A 17,630-nucleotide genomic window follows, 5' to 3' on the forward strand; every position below is an offset into this window, starting at 1 on the left:
CCCTTCCTCTCCCCCTTCCCCCCTTCCCCCCCTCTGCCCCTAGCCCCCCCTCAGCCAGTCCCGCCCCCTTCCATCTCCCCCCCCCCTCCTCTGCCCCTACACCCCCCCTCCCGCCCCCCCTTCCAGCTCCCCCCCCCTCCTCTGCCCTAGCACCCCCCCAGCAATTCCCCCCCCTTCCAGCTCCCCCCTCCCCTCCTCTCCCCTCACACCCCCCAGCAATCCCCCCCCTTCCAGCTCCCCGCCCCCCTCCTCTGCCCCTAGCAACCCCCCAGCAAGTCCCGCCCCCTTCCAGCTCCCCGCCTCCTCTCCCCCCCCCAATCCCGCCCCCTTCCCTCCCCCCCCCTCCTCTGCCCCAGCCCCCCAGCAAGTCCCGCCCCCTTCCCTCCCCCCCTCCTCTGCCCCTGCTAACCCCCCCCAAGTTCCGGCCCCTTCCAGCTCCCCGCCCCCTCCTCTGCCCCTAGCACCCCCCATCCCGCCCCCTTCGCTCCCCGCCCCCCCTCTGCCCCTAGCACCCCCTCAGCAAGTCCCCCCTCCTTCTCCCCGCCCCCTCCTCTGCCCCTTCACCCCCCCAAGTCCCGCCCCCTTCAGCTCCCCGCCCCCTCCTCTGCCCCTAGCACCCCCCCCAGCAAGTCCCGCCCCTTCCAGCTCCCCGCCCCCCCCTCTGCCCCAGCAACCCCCCAGCAAGTCCCGCCCCTTCCAGCTCCCCGCCCCCTCCTCTGCCCCTAGCACCCCCCCAGCAAGTCCCGCCCCTTCCAGCTCCCCGCCCCTCCTCTGCCCCAGCAACCCCCCAGCAAGTCCCGCCCCTTCCAGCTCCCCGCCCCCTCCTCTGCCCCAGCAACCCCCTCAGCAAGTCCCGCCCCTTCCAGCTCCCCGCCCCCTCCTCTGCCCCTAGCAACCCCTCAGCAAGTCCCGCCCCTTCCAGCTCCCCGCCCCCTCCTCTGCCCCTAGCAACCCCTCAGCAAGTCCCGCCCCCTTCCAGCTCCCCGCCCCTCCTCTGCCCCTAGCAACCCCCCAGCAAGTCCCGCCCCCTTCCAGCTCCCCGCCCCCTCCTCTGCCCCTAGCACCCCTCAGCAAGTCCCGCCCCCTTCCAGCTCCCCGCCCCCTCCTCTGCCCCTAGCAACCCCTCAGCAAGTCCCGCCCCTTCCAGCTCCCCGCCCCCTCCTCTGCCCCTAGCACCCCTCAGCAAGTCCCGCCCCTTCCAGCTCCCCGCCCCCTCCTCTGCCCCTAGAACGCCCCCAGCAAGTCCCGCCCCCTTCCAGCTCCCCGCCCCCTCCTCTGCCCCAGCAACCCCCCTCCCCCCCGCAAGTCCCGCCCCCCGCGCTGGTCCCACCCACTCAGCGCCCTCCCTTCTCCCCGCCCGCCAGCTGTGGGGGGCGGCGCGCGAGCCGGGGCAGGCCCGGGCCGCAGAGAAGGCGTCGCCGCCGCCATGGAGCTGGGGCCGGTGGCGCTGCGCTTTTCCCGCCTGCCCATGTTCCCCTTCTTCGACGCGGCGCATTACCTGGCCTCCGTCATGGCGCTGAAGGAGCAGCGGGGTGAGCCCCCCCAACCAGCAGCGCTGGGCTGCCCCGCTCCCCTCAGGCGGGAGCCCCCCGGGGACACGGCAGCCCAGCAGGGCCGGGGGAGGGACCCCCCGGCTGCGAGCCCGGCAGCCTCCTGCAACCAACGGGAGCGGGGGGGCCTGTGGTAACCCCCCCATCTGTCTCCAGTAACGCCGGCCCCGGGCTTTGTGGGGCGGTGCGTGGGGCGCTATGGGGGCCCCCACATCCGCTGTCCAGCCTGCCCCGCCCCCGACCTTCCCTGTCCTGGGCGCTTCCCCCCCGCCGCTCTGGGGCTCGCTCCCGCACTTCTGCGGAAGCCCGACTCTCCGGGCAGGGGCGGCCTTGAACTTCTGCCGCAGCCGAGGCTCTGTCAGGGCCGGGGGCTCCCACGGCAGCGGGCGCAGCGCGGCGAGCGCAGCGATGGAAACAATGTTTCCGTCTCTAAAAAACAAGCGCTGCTTGAGGGGTGTTGCCGGTGTATGTTGTGGCATGTTCTGTTTGCCGTTTAAGTTTTAACTTCGTGAGTCCCGGCATCTACGGTGGCTAAATAATTCAGACCCTTCCCCCCATGATGTGTCTGTGCTGTGAACATTTAAATAGATAAAAATGGGGGGGGGGGAGGAAATGGTTAAACCCATAATGTTGCACAACTGCCAATTTAAATCAATAAACGCTGAAAAAATGCTTGAAAATAAACAGCTATATTGTCTGTTGAAATTGTGTAAAAACACATCGCGTTCTGCCAAGCCTATATGTATGGGACCATGGATAGGAAAGGGAGACTGGTGCTCTTGGCAGTTAAATGTGGGCATGGGGCACAGATGTAAATGGTGCGCTCTACGGGACTCTGAAGATTTTTTTTCCCCCCTAAAAGATGTGCTCTACTTCAAGCAGGAACTAATGCAGGGAAGTCCTGTGACTTGTATTATTCAGGAGGTTAGACGACATAATCACAGTGGTCCCTTCTGGCTTTATGAATTGTGAATTGTATGCACTTAAAATTGCCACTGATTTGAGCCCCAGAAATTGTGTGTGTGTGTGGAGTGGAGGGTCTCAATCTCTTGCCTGATGCACCTGTTAGGGCTCCCCCCAAATCCCTTCTGTGCCAGCACTGGGGGAATGAGATACGTCAGCTTTGTTGGCGAGTGGAGTTGTGAATATTTGCACGGGGTAGGGAATAGGTAACATTAAGCAGGGTTAGATAATATAATGGTAAACAATCTTGACCCTTGTCTACACTATAGCTTCTACTATTGCTGCAAACTTTGAAAAACTATGTTCCCTTTTTTGCTATTGTCATTGCAGACACGAGATCTTAAAAGAACTGGTGTTCATTTTCACAGGAATTGAGGCTTGCTCTGGTGGCCTTAGATAACCATTCCTTTTTATGCATATGCGGTGCATCAATTGGTTGCTGCTCTCCACCCCCAGAGGTAGCTGCATACTGTTTGCAAAATAATTAGGGATGAATGGTATTAGAACTGTAAAATTATTCTAAAAAAGTTAAGTTCTTACACTTTTCTAAAGTGTTCTGAACTTCAGAATGTGGTATTATTGCAACTAATAATGATAACCTGAAACTTCAGTTCTCTCATGTCTTCCTGAAGCTTTAGTTTTCTCATGTCTATTCCAATACAATTTCAAGTGGTGTGTGTCCTGTCTAACTTAGTGGCAAATTACTGGAAAACTTTCTGTAAAAAACTTTGAAATGAGTGCCCCTCAAGCAGGGAGACCCTAAAGTTATATATGGATTTGTAGGGATGTCTCTTTATATTTGTACACTTCAAGTCAGGTGATTGTGCTCTTGCTGCTATTGTTTTACGTAATACACAAAATTATAGTGCTCATCCTTTTATCTAGGTGCCTTTTGACAGTTTTGAAATATCCAACAATGAAGAACCCTTCGTTAATCAGCATATTCCCAACAAATAGCAATAAATCAGCAACAGAAGGTACATAGTTATGATCTACAGCCAATGCCATGCCTTCCCATTTTCTCAAGCTAGGGAAAATAAATGGCCAAATAGTCCAATAACTTGCTGGTTAAAAGCCTTGCTATTGGTGCTTGCTTTTTTTTTTTTTTTTTTTTTCTGCATGGCTTTGGACAGAAGGGATGAGGTGGTTGAAGTTCCTTGGAAGTTCAACATTTTTGAAGGATTGAACAAAGATGGGCCCAGAAACTTTCCAGAGTCAACACGACACTCAGGCGTGTAGAAGCTAATTCGACTGTTATAAGAATAAATCCTCCCTTTCTATGGAAAGCTATGTTGTGGCATTTCCAACATTTTTCTTCTATATACGAGTTGGGGCAATATTTGGAAAGTCTGTGGTGGGGTGCAAGCTTTGTGGGGCTTGTTGTGCACTATGGATTTGGGGCTATTAACTAGCCTTCACCTCCCATAGAGTTGGGTCAAGTGTTGTATAGATTAATCCAGCCTTGAGACTGGAATAATTACTGTGGAGTGACTTAAAGGATTGGGAAAGTCCCTCTGCCCCAGAGTAACTTCCCTGTATCTGGGTCGTTGGCAGTTCATGACTGTTTTATCAGACTTATGCAGATTTAGGAAGACCATTGCATTGCTCTGTTTACTTCACATTCTGAAGGCTATTTGCTACCAGAAGGGCTAGATGCTTTATTTTTGTTTAAAAAGCTTATTCTGTAATAACTGATGAGTAAATTCACCAAGACAAGTTTTACTGTTTGCCATTGGCAAGTGCATTTGCCAAGGCTTGCTCATTACTAACAATGTGTCCAACAATATTTGAAATTGATCTAGGTAAAATAAGTGAAAAAATCTAAATAAGACTATAAATATATGCAGTGTCAGCTATTTGCATAATATCAAAGTATGGTAGGCAGATGCATTAAAAATACCTAAAAGACACATTTCTGTCTTCCACGGATACTAATCTATGCTTATTACTCTAATAGTAATGTTAATAGAAGCTTTTTTTTTCTAAACCTCTTACAATCCAGCAGGAGAAGCAACATCTCTGTGTAAGCCAATTGTGGTAGTAAATTCCCTACTGTAAAAGTGATTGTGATGTCACAAATATTGACTTATGGCATTAAATGAACAAGCAGTTTAAAAGTGAGAAATCTCCTATGTATAGATAACAGAGAAGATGTTGCATTACTTTCAAGTTCCAAATTCCTTTGAACTGCAGAATTGGGTCCAAATTGGAAATGGACATTAGTGAAGAAAGTACCTACTTTTCTCCCCCTCTTATGGCACATCTTCAGTATGGCGTCAGTAAAATGTTGCATTTTAGAAAGTTTGCCTTAGTGGCAGCAGTTCCCTAGCTCTGGCTAGAGCTGGACAAATAATTCATAACTACTCATTTGACATATTTTTATCTCTGTTTTGACAGGCTTGAAAAGAGCTCGATTTTAAAAAATAATTAAATATTTGGAACAACTAGCCAAATTTCAGTGAATAAATCTTTGTCTGTTACTCGTTTGCAAGCAGTTCGTTGTGGCTAGTTGATATTGAAAGTTTAAGCTGTTGAGTAAATTGGGTACTTTGGTCTTATGGTATATTTTTCTTCCCTGATTATAATTTTTTTGTCTGACTTGCTTTTCTTTTGCATGTCTCACTTCAGTATCTGTGCATCTCACAAACATTAATGAAATACCCACATTTTACAGATGGATGATCTGATTCAGTGATTAAAGATTGGTGCAAGGTCACACAGGAGGTATGTGGAAGAGTCAGAAATAGAGCCCCAATCTCCTATGTCCTCAGTCTACTACTTTAAATACAAGAAGATTTTAGAATCTTCCTATTTTAGAATCAGGTTTCTGGTAGAAACACTTATGTATACATATTCAAAATTTATTTTCCATTAATATTCTCCAGTATTTGCTTAATTTTTTGTTGCTTCTACACATATTCCTATCAGCAAACTACAATGCTGTAAATGACCATAGAATCGGTTTGAGCACACATTGAATTCACTTAGAAATTTCAATTAAAATACATAAATTTGTGTTTGTAATATTTATCTAGGTTTAAGTATAGCTCACTTTCTAACTTGAGCATGGAATTGGTAATTTTTTGTGTGGGGGAAGGGGCGTTGAGCCCCCCCCCCCCCCCAAAAAAAAGAACTGTAACATAAATATTGGAGTTGTGAATGGGTCAAAATCATTCCAGCTGTAACTCAGTCAGTAGACTTGCAGTATATGTGGTGTCCCATTGTGTCACAGCATAGTCAGTCAGCAGCCTGCATTTTGCATCATATTGTATTACATTGAGGGTTTACTGCATTCTTTTTAGAAAATGACTTTACTTTTTTGAAATGCTTTCTTTGTTTTCACAACTTAAACTTTGGACCATCTATATTATATAGGACTTCAAATTTATTCTTTTTCTAAGTACTCTTTAGGGATAATTTGTGGAAACTGTACCTTTTTTTTTTTTAGTAATGGCATGGTTACCTGTTAAAGTATGAGCTTTTTTTAAGAGAGAAAAAACTTCTTTACTATACTTTTTGATACACTTTGTGACATAAGAAACATTTTCCTTAAATTGTGAAGGGAAATGTAGTGCTCATGAGTGAGGTACCGGTGTCACTTGTTAGTCATGTTTAATGTAGAATTTTTTTATTTGTAGGTTTCTCCACATAAGCTGATTTTTTTTTTTTTAGGAGAATCAGAGAATCCTTGGCACAGGGTTTTGATAAGTGAATCTAATCCTCTTTTTAGTGCTAAGTTGTTGTTGTTAGTAACCGTATTCTTACTGATATGGAAACTAAGTAATCTTGAATAGTATTTAAAAGTATTTTATTTTAAAAGGGTTTTTTATTTCACCCTTTAGGTGTATAATCAAGACAAGCATGGTGTGTGATATTAATCATTAATTTTGTAGGTTGGGGAGGACAGTGAGGAAGAAATGATGGGAGAGTATTAAAAAGCAGGGCTTTGTCACACTTTTTTACAAGAATATTTATTGTCAAACTTTTTTTTAGAAAAAACAACTGAAAATTTGTATTCTGCATCAGCCTCTGCTTTTGAAACCAAAACTTCACCTCTAAACTACAGTATTTGCAGACGAATTGGCTTTGCGCACGTCACATTCTGCATGATTTCATGATGCCTCATTAGTGTTAAAGGGTGCTTCATGGGACAAACATAAATGACAGTTAATTCGCAAAAAGAAAAGGAGTACTTGTGGCACCTTAGAGACTAACAAATTTATTAGAGCATAAGCTTTCATGAGCTACAGCTCACTTCATCGGATGCATGCATCCTAATTAACTAACACGGCTGCTACTCTGAAACCAGTTAATTTGTAAGTGGATGATCTACGTAAAATTGAATTTCTGTGTTTTTGAAGGCTTTATTCCACCCATAATGTTGTTAGCAATAGTAATGCTAAAGGACAGTTAGCACTGAAGCAACAAGCTTTCTAGCTATGTCAGCACTATAGCAAGAAAACAATGATTGAATTGCAAAACACCAGTGTTTAGCGCCCAGAGAGTTCTAATGATGCCTAGCATAATCTTTGCTAGGCTGGCTACCTTTATAGTTTTGATTTGTTTGTGATACTTAAACTTTTTATTGCTTAGTGCAGAGATTCCTGAACTTTGATCTCTGCTGGCTTTTGGGGAGCAGGCTAGTCATGTGATACAGTATTTAGTTTCCAGCTGCTTTGCTGTCATCAAAGATTGCTAAGAAGAGCTGAAGTATGAAAAAGCAGGTGGAAACAGGGAAGAAGCAGTCAGTTTATCTACTTCTACTAGGGACTGCTGCTGTGGATGAGGAGGAGACTAAATAGGAGCCATCCTTAGGCCTGGTCAGCACTACACGGTTAGGTCGATGTAAGCTGCCTTGTGTTCACTTAGCTGTACAAGTGTCTTCACTTAAATTTGACTTCCACCAAGTAAGTGCCTCGCTACGCCAATTTAGTGACGCCACCTATGAGTGGTGAAGAGTCATGGTTGATGTAAGTAGGTTGCCGTAGTGTCCAAGTAGACACTGCACTGCTTACATTGACTGTTACTAGCCTTCAGGAGCTATTCCACAATGCCCCACACTGACAAGATAATCTATACAAGCGGTCCTGGTGAGGATGTGCAGTGCTGACACAAGGAGCCAAGTGTGAGCACGCACAAGTGATTTAATAACTGCGGTGGCTGTATTCTGATGCAAGTTAGGTTGACATAATTTGGTGAAACTGCCCAACCAGGCTCACAGCCACCGAGGGTACCAGGTCAACATGATGGAGCTGTACTGTGACAGGGAGAGTCTGGTACTGGCCGTGTGTGGCCAGTGGGAGAAGGGGGAAGATCCCCTGGTGGATCTCTTCCCTGAGACAGGAGCCAGCTCCTTGCTGGAATCAGTTCCCCTCTCTGACCAGCTAACCCCTGCCCAGGAGGCAGGGATCAGAGAGATGCTGCATTCCTACCAACAGCTGTTTTCCAACTGGCCTGGGCTCACTAAGAGCTGGAGCTGTCCACTGGGTGGAGATGGGAGCTGGCCCACCCATCAGGTGTGCCCCATTCAGAGTAACTGGGAACACAGCCCAGGCCCTGGAGGGAGAGGTCAGAGACATGCTGGCTTTAGTGGTGATGCAGCCATCCACCAGCCTCAGGGGGTCTTTCCTGTGGTTCTGGACCTCAGGCCACAAAGAATCGGATCAACCCATTTTTCCTATCGGAAGCTCAATGCCATCACCATGTCTGGTGCCTGCCCGTGCCTAGGCCTAATGAGATCCTAGACAAGTTGAGGGGGGACTCAGTACCCCATGACCAGGGATCTCACCCAAGGCTACTGGCAGGTGCCTTTGGATCCAGATGCCATGTTAAAACCTGATTGTCACCCCTTTGGGGCTGAACAAGTCCCTGGTCCTACCTTTTGGGCTCAAGGAGGTGTCGGTCACCTACCAGCGCCAGGTGGATGAGGGGGATGGAGAATTTTACCGTAGTGTATATTGATGATATTTGTGCCATTAGCCAGACCTGGAAGGACCAGGTGTCCCAGGTGAAGAGGGGACTGAGTCGCCTCCAGGATGCAGGGCTGACTGTAAAAGCTGGGATGTGCAAGGTGGGGATGGCAGAAGTATTGTATCTGGGCCACAAGGTGGGGAGCGGCTGCCTAAAGTCAGAGCTGGCCAAGGTGGGGGTGATCAGAGACTGACCTGCTCCCCAGACTAAGAAACAGGCCCAGGCCTTTATTGGGATGGTGGGGCACTATTGGAGGTTTGTGCCCCACTTTAGCTCTGTCAGCTCCCATCACTGAGCTATGCAAAAGGATAAGCCAGACAAGCTGGTCTGGACTGTGCAGTGCCAGAGGGCTCTGTGCATGCTGAAGGAGGATCTGGTCAAGAGCCCGGTGCTGGGAAACCCAGACTTTGACAAGTCATTTATGGTGTTCACCGATGCCCCAGACACAGGGCTGGGCGTGGTGCTGAGGCAGGCAAATGCAAAGGGGGAGAAATACCCCATCATGTACCTGAGCAGAAAGCTGCTGCCCTGGGAGCAGGGCTTTGCAGCCATGGAGAAGGAATGCCTTATCATGGAGTGGGCTCTTAAAAGGCTGAAGCTGGATCTATTTGGGCGATGCTTCATGGTGTATCCGGACCACTCGCCCTGCTGTGGCTCCACCAAATAGGGGGCCAGGCAGCTGGAAGAGAGCCAGTCTTAGCTGGCTTGGGATGCAGGGGGAGGGCCAGAGCCCTGGCTCTGGGCTCCCCTTCCCCCAAGATGGACTAGGCTGAAAGCACAGAATTCAATGACTAACAAGTTCTGTCCTATGCTGTGTTCCTGTCGACTAATAAACCTTCTCTTTTACCGGCTGGCTGAGAGTCATGTCTGACTGCGGAGTTGGGGTGCTAGGCCCTCTGGCTTCCCCAGGAACCCCATCCGGATGGACTCACTGTGGGAAGTGCACGGTGTGGAAGGGGATGCTGAATGCTCCGAGGTCAGACCCAAGAAGGTCGAAGCTGTGTAAGCTGCTTGCCCTGGTGATAGTATGCTCAGAGAGAGGAGGCTACCCCAGAGTCCTGACTGGCTTCCTACAGAGCAGTTCCAGAGCATCGTCCTGGTGACTCTGTGACATGCATGCACACAAGTGATTTAATAACTCTGTTGGCTGTATGCCAACGTAAATTAGATTGACGTAATTTTTGTTGACATGGCCCTAGTCTGTTTCTATACTAAGGAACCTTAATATTAGTGGATTTTTTTTGGACACTATTGGTGAGAGCCCTAATGTAGATATGATTCCAGCAGCATCTGGAGTCTTAAACACTGTTGTTAATACAGCATCTAAGCAGTTCTTAATTAACACATGATAAAAATACAAGAAACTGCTGAAAATTTGTTTGCATTAGGATTCTACTGGTGCTACTACTGGGAAACTTTTGCTGAAGATTCCTAGTGTGGACATCGCCTTTAGGACTGGAACTCACCAGCACCAGTGTGGAGAAATTATGTCACGGGGCTTGTCTACACTCGCAACCTTAAAATGCTGCCATAGCAGCGCTTTAATGTGGCTTTTATAGTCACGTCACAGGGATGGGGGAGAGCTCTGCCAGTGCTCTTAAAAAAAAAAAAAAAAAAAAAAAAAAAACCAAAAAAAAAAAAACAAAAAAAACCCCCACCTCCACGGGGGGTGTAGCTACCAGCATGGCTACCAGCTTTGATGCACTGTCTATACTGGAATGTTACAGCATTGAACCGTGTGGTTTTTTTTTTTTTACACTCCTGAGCGAGAAAGTTGCAGGGCTGTAAAGTGCCAGTGTAGACTAGCCCATGGAGAATTCAGCCAGTTGTCAGGGAAACATATGGAGGGGGTTGGGAAAGAGGAACAAAAGAGGGAGTGTGATTAACTTCTTAAAAAACAGCAAAAACCCCCAAACACACACACACACGCACATACTTACTGCATTAAATAGCTAGAAATACCCTCAAATGTTTTTTGCCCTCCTGTTGCTATTGGAAAGCCTACCAAACAGAAAACTGAGAATATAGGACAGTGAATTAGATTACGTGGAAAATGCTGTCAGAAATGCACAAAGTAAACTAGAAAAAATAAAAATGTTTATCTAAGCTTTCAGTTATAATCTTATTTGTTTACAGTAACAAATAGCACATACAGTTTTTTGTCAGAAATGTGATTTATTTTGGTGACACCCCCACCGCACCTCAAAAACTATTGCTGCTGCGTACTGCAGGCAGTTTTACTGTATAGGTTTGTTTTGTTGATTTTTATTAATTACCTCTATCACTATGTCTAGGTGCAGGTACAAAATATAAAAAGCAAAGATTATTAAAATCTAAGACACCATATCAGCTGGAAAACTTTCCCTTCCAGCCCAGGAATGAGGAAAGGAGCCTTAACTACTAAACTCTGATCTCTGTTTGACAGCTTAGGGGGTCATTTCTTAGATCTTTTATACATCTAATATAATGTAACTTCTATCTATATTTAAGTTTGCACCAGGCCCAGATAGTATTGTTGAACACCTGCTCCAGTGTCTGAGGGAGATTGCTAGCTCTTATCCATGCCACTATCTGGCTAAAACTGACGTGGTGAGGGTAGGTTGAAGAGAGCTATTGGAAGATATGCCAAGGATTATTGCTACACCTATGTTTGAGAGGATGTGCCTGCCATTTGTGAAGTGGTGTTACTGCCTCCCCAGATATTGTTAGATGATGATTGGCAGCAGTGTCCAAGAATGCTTCTTTACTGTCTGTACCTGGCTGGAAAACTCACAGGGTTTTTTGGATGTGGACCCTGTTATCGTGATGCATACTTTTGTCACTCCAAGACTGGATAAGTACAATACATTCTGCATGGGGCTGTAACTTTAATCAGTCCAGAAACCAAGATTAGTGCAGAATACAGCAGTCTGCCTATTGAATGGTACTTCCCAGTTGCAGCACAGGATACCTATACTCAGTGATTTACATGGGGTACCTTTTGGTTTCCTGATTGAATTTTAAATGTTGTGTTTGATCTATAAAGCCCTCAATAACTTGGGAACGTGCTGCTTGAGATACTACCTCTCTCCTTGTGCCATATTGCCACAGTTGTGATTAGTGGGGGTGTGCTAGGTGGATTCTCCTTAATTTAAGAGGTGAAGCATGGTTAAAAGAGATGGTAGTGTATTCTCTGTGAGGGTCCCTCAGCTCTGTTATAGGTTCATTTCCTCAATCTTAAATAGCCATTTGTTCTGGTGTGAAGGGCATGCTGCAAGGTTACTCTATTTGTACCTTTTAATGCAGGGGGAAGGAAATAGTTTTGTTGGAGGTTTAGTCCAGTTGGCTGGCAGAGGGGTAAGCTGCTGTTTAATTTATTTCTGGTTTTGTAATGTATGGGGGGGGGGCAGAGCTCTGGATAGGTGCCCCTTTTATTATCGTAGAAATCCAAATAAATATTTAAAAAACCTAAACTACCCCATATTCTGCACGTCTTCCACTCCTGTATGTGTATCCTCATTTTATTTTAGGGGATCTGGATCTAATGACCCTTTTATACACTTCACATGTGTCATTAAGTGAACCTGATTGTTCACCCAGATCATTATTTCCTTCGTTAACCTTGTCAATTACAATTAAACTTAATTAACTGCAACTTTAATGTCCAAAGCAGTGATAATAGTATTCAAGCCGAACAGATATCCTCTGATTTTTAACATTAATAATTATTGCAGTGTTGTAAAACAAATCGTGCAATACATATTAAATCTTTACAGTCTGTATTTTATGTTTAAATTTGAAACTCCAAGATACTAGTTGGTGTCAGTTTTGTAAACTTGCCTTTTGTGCTGGAGTTCAGATATTAAAAACTGACTTTACTGGATATTTGCTTGAATCTATGATTAGAAATACTGCCTTTTGTGAATATTCCAATTAAGTGAATACAGTAAGGGCTGTGTGTTGCCTTTGATCCACTTGTGCATTTTTTGATGTCAATAGGTGTCTTCTCATGTTTCAAGGATAGTTTAAAAAGGATAATTAGAGGGCATCTTTATTTTCTGAATTTCAGTTGCTTGTAATAACCTGTGGGCTGGAAATGTACTTTTTTCTCTTAGTATAACTCTTCTCTCTCCCTTTGGCAACCATTCCTTTTCCTATGCTTAGAGCAGAGATTAAATTTAATATTGCTTGCTTTCTTGTTTGTACATCTCTAGGGACGTTTTCACTTTACCAAATGTCAGGTTTCAAAGTAGCAGCCATGTTAGTCTGTATCTGCAAAAAGAACAGGAGTACTTGTGGCACAAATTTATTAACATAATCTTTCGTGAGCTACAGCTCACTTCATCGGATGCATAGAATGGAACGTATAGTAAGAAGATGTATATACATTTTTTTTCTCCTGCTGATGGTAGCTCATCTTAATTAATTAGCCTCTTACAGTTTGTATGGCAACTTCCACCGTGTGTGTGTATCTTCTTACTATATGTTCCATTCTATACATCCGATGAAGTGGGCTGTAGCCCATGAAAGCTTATGCTCAAATAAATTTGTTAGTCTCTAAGGTGCCACAAGTACTCCTGTTCACTTTACCAAATGTAGTTTAGGGCTTACAAGAGGAGGAAGGCGAAAAACAAAACTTGATTTTAATTCAGAAATATTTAGAAGCTGCAATGGAAATTGTAGACTGACTTAAAGGTAAAATGTGGAAGGAAGTTGTGGTAATTGGAATGGGTTGGACCCCCTTTCTGGGATGACAGCTGATGTACTGGGGTTTCACTGAGCCCCTCCTGCTCCAGCAGCCTGGATTCCCTCTCTCTGTTGTGTTGCATTTGCTCTCCGGCCTCTTGCAGCAGGGGCACACACAGCTGCAGACATAGACTAAAGTCAGCTCTGTGAGAGGATTCGCCAAGCACTCACATGCACACCCCCTTTGGGGAATAAACCCAAAATAATACTGTCTTGCGCTGTATAGAAAGGTCTGCACAGGGCAAGCTCATAAAAATTCGCCCTCTCCTTCAATGCGGAGAGAGAGATGCACAACTTCTTGCCCCCACCCAGTTAAAAATTGCACAAACTGGGTTTAATAAACAAAACAAATTTATTAACTAGAAAAGGCAGATTTTAAGTGATTATAAGGGATAGAAAACAGAACAAAGTAGGTTACTGAGCAAATATAAGAAAACATGCATACTAAGCTTAAGATCTTAGACTGTTTTCAAGAAGTAATTTTTCACCCTAAATGTTGTTTTAGGCAAGTTGCAGAGTTTCTGTAGCTTGGAGTTCCAGTTATTTCTTCTTACAGACTGGACCCCTTTCTCAATCTGTACTTACCCCTGCCTTTCCCCTCAGGTTAGTTCCTTTGTCCCTTCATCCCTTCAGGTACTTTCAGAAGTCCTTCTTGGGTAGGCAATGGAGGAGAGTCTAGATTAACCCCCTCACCAGCCTTAAAAAGGATTTACCAAAGGTGGGAAACTTTTGTTTAATCCCCATCCCTCTACAGAGGAAAAGTACCAGCAGTGTTCAAGGTGGTATTTTGGATCCGGTTATCTTATCACCTGACCTTGCAGTGTCAAAGCAACTATGAAACGTCTATTTGCAACGTCCACAGGAAGGAACTCCAGGCAGATGGGAGATCCACATCTTCAAAGACTCATTGTCTTTTTTTCTAATGACCCATTAAGTCTGATTGCTTACTGTCTGATGGGCGTTTCCCCAAGTATATACAGTTGTAATTGTTATATAGTCTATTCCTAACTTTTTAAATACAGAAATGATACATGCATACAAATTGTATATTCATAGTAAATCATAACCTTTCCAATGATGTCTTACATGAGTCATCTTGCATAAAGTATATTTTAGTTATGCCATATTCATATCAGACATATTTCTATGAAGAATATGGGGTGTATCGTTAGTCATCTCATCTGTCCAGTTTAGCAAAGCAATGTTTTGAATAGTAACTTGAAAGTACCTTTGAATCCTGACCATCTGAGACTTGCTGAGAGTGAGATTAGTCTCCACCCCATCCCAAAAATATACTCTTCTTCTTCTTCTTCTTTTTCTCCTCCTCTCCCTTCCATCCTCCAGTAGTCAAATACACATTTAAGTTGAATCACCCTCTGAAAAATTGTCAGAACACAGTGTCAGTCTCCCATATCCCTGCAGACAAATTATGTCCATATAGTTGCATGGAAAACGATTTTAAAACTGTCTCCATTAATGCTCATGCATCTCTATAGGGAAGATTTCACGATCTGAAGGTGGGATTAAATTTTTGCCTCCCTTCTCTACGAACTAGGAAAGGGAGGGGGAATACCTTAGTGTGTAATAGGGGGCAGTAGTCCCAACATTTCAGTCTGAGAGTGTAGTGCATGAATGCCCTTAACTTGATTACAAAAATGGGGCAGGATGGGAGTGATTGTTTTTGTCCTTTTAGGGCTGATGTGACTAAACCAAGGTGTGAGCTAGCAATGCTTCAAAGTAGAATTGATAAAAATCCATAAATCCTTCTAGCAATCAAAGTTATTTTATCACATCCATAGATATGCAGCGTGCTTACCTCCATATACTTGTTGGTCCTTTTAATCAAAGATGCTTTCATCATTTTCCCTGTTAGTTGCATACTTGCAATATCAAGAATTTCCATTAAGCCCAGTATCCATATCTTGAGTATTTATCAAACTACTGTCCTTAGGCTGGCTGCCATTATGATACAGACTATAGCTGTCAGAACTGGATTATAGACTTGAGAACCATCTCATACTCGGGAGTTGTAGTAATCAGAGTAATTTGTTTCATAATCTGGGACTAATAATCAAGAGTTTAACACTGTCTGCTGATATACATTTAAGACTATTTTTTTAAATACAAAACTAGGCAAAGCCATTATAGAGCAAAAGTACAAGCAATAAGAGTAAATCCGATGCCAATAAATGAATGGAGCTAGGCTGTTTTCAGTGGTGGCAGATGACAGAACAAGAAGCAATGGTCTCAAGTTGCGGTGAGAGAAGTCTAGGTTGGATAGGAAACACTATTTCACTAGGAGGGTGGTGAAGCACTGGAATGGGTTACCTAGGGAGGTGGTGGAAATCTCCATCCTTGGAGGTTTTCAAGGCCTGGCTTGACAAAGCCCTGGCTGGGATGATTTAGTGGGTGTTGGCCCTGCTCTGAGCAAGGGATTGGACTAGATGACCTCCTGAGGTCTCTTCCAACTCCAATAGTCTATGATTCTATCAGCTGAATCTCTTGTTATGATGTGTAGACCTGCTGTGGGTATGAGTTCATACCAAATGAGCTCTATTTTTAAGGAGCAACAAATTTATGGTCTGGGCAATATCAGTGTTTAAAGCAAGTATTCCAAAACTGACCACAGATGTACATGGTGGATGTTTTCTCGGCGCAGATGTAGGGCAAGTATAGCTGTCTTCAGAAAAAAGAACGAGGAGTACTTGTGGCACCTTAGAGACTAATAAATTTATTTGGGCATAAGCTTTCTTGGGCTAAAACCCACTTCATCAGATGCATGCAGTGGACAATAGAGTAGGAAGATGTATAGGTACAGAGAACATGAAAAAATGGGTGTTGCCATACCAACTCTAACGAGACTAATCAATTAAAGTGGGCTATTATCAACAGGCGGAAAAAAAACCTTTGTAGTGATAAACAGGATGGCCCATTTCAAACAGTTGACAAGAAGGTGTGAGTAGCAGCAGGGGAAAAATTAGCATGGGGAAATAGTTTTTAGTTTGTGTAATGACTCATCCACTCCCAGTCTTTATTCAAGCCTAATTTAATGGTTTCCAGTTTGCAAATTAATTCCAGTTCTGCAGTTTCTCGTTGGAGTCTGAAGTTTTTTTTGTTGAAGAACTGCGACTTTTAGGTCTGTAATTGAGTGTCCAGGGAGGTTGAAGTGTTCTCTAACTGGTTTTTGAATGTTCTGATTCTTGACGTCTGATTTGTGTCCATTTATTCTTTTGTGTAGAGACTGTCCAGTTTGGCCAATGTACATGGCAGAGGGGCATTGCTGGCACATGATGGCATATATCACATTGGTAGGTGTGCAGATGAACGAGCCACTGATGATGTGGCTGATGTGATTAGGTTCTATAATATCCCTTGAATAGATATGTGGACAGAGTTGGCAACGGACTTTGTTGCAAGGATAGGTTCCTGGGTTAGTGGTTCTGTTGTGTGGTGTGTGGTTGCTGATGAGTATTTACTTCAGGTTGAGGGACTGTCTGTAAGCAAGGACTGGCCTGTCTCCCAAGATTTGTGAGAGTGAGGGATCATCCTTCAGGATAGGTTGTAGATCCTTGATGATGCGTTGGAGAGGTTTTAGTTGGGGGCTGAAGGTGATGGGTAGTGGTGTTCTGTTACTTTCTTTGTTGGGCCTGTCCTGAAGTAGGTGACTTCTGGGTACTCTTCTGGCTCTGTCAATCTGTTTCTTCACTTCAGCAGGTGGGTAATGTAGTTTTAAGAATGCTTGATGGAGATCTTGTAAGTGTTTGTCTTTGTCTGAGGGATTGGAGCAAATGCGGTCGTATCTTCAAGCTTGGCTGTAGACGATGGATCATGTGATGTGGTTTGGATGAAAGCTGGAGGCATGTAGATAAGTATAGTGGTCAGTAGGTTTCTGGTATAGCGTGGTGGTTATGTGCCCATTGCTTATTAGCACTGTAGTGTCCAGGAAGTGGATCTCTGGTGTGGACTGGTCCAGGCTGAGGTTGATGGTGGGATGGAAATTGTTGAAATCATGGTGGAATTCCTCAAGAGCTTCTTTTCCATGGGTCCAGATGGTGAAGATGTCATCAATGTAGTGCAAGTAGAGTAGGAGCGTCACTTGCGCTACATTGATATCTTTATCATCTAGACCCATGGAAAAGAAGCCTTTGAGGAATTCCTCCATGATTTCTAGTGCATGCCATGAATTCTAACAGTACAAGAAATGCTAGTTCAGACAGACTGTTCTGTAGTCCCCTATACAAATGGAGCTTTCTTTACCTCAGGGTTTTAGGAAAGTTTGGGAGTAAACGGCTTCAAAAGTGTAAAATTATGTAGTAGGGTGGAGAGGATTCCATCGCTGCTTCTTTTTCTGATGAATGTAGCTATCCTTTTTCCCTCTCCAGGCCTCCTTTATTCCAAATGTACTTTTAGGTTAGATTGCCG

At 44.9% G+C, this 17,630-nt stretch overlaps 1 protein-coding gene across 1 annotated transcript in view; it reads left to right on the plus strand.

The window, feature by feature from the left end:
- The window catches only part of TMEM38B (transmembrane protein 38B), a 101,651-nt gene that overhangs the window by 41,680 nt on the left and 42,341 nt on the right, over positions 1 to 17,630 (plus strand). The window contains exon 2 of the mRNA XM_038402796.2: positions 1,307 to 1,532. Within this exon, the coding sequence (XP_038258724.2) occupies positions 1,307 to 1,532 (226 nt within the window). The remainder of the gene's footprint in view (positions 1 to 1,306; positions 1,533 to 17,630) is intronic.

Source organism: Dermochelys coriacea, chromosome 5 (assembly GCF_009764565.3).
Source record: "Dermochelys coriacea isolate rDerCor1 chromosome 5, rDerCor1.pri.v4, whole genome shotgun sequence".
NCBI classification, from domain to species: Eukaryota; Metazoa; Chordata; order Testudines; family Dermochelyidae; genus Dermochelys; species Dermochelys coriacea.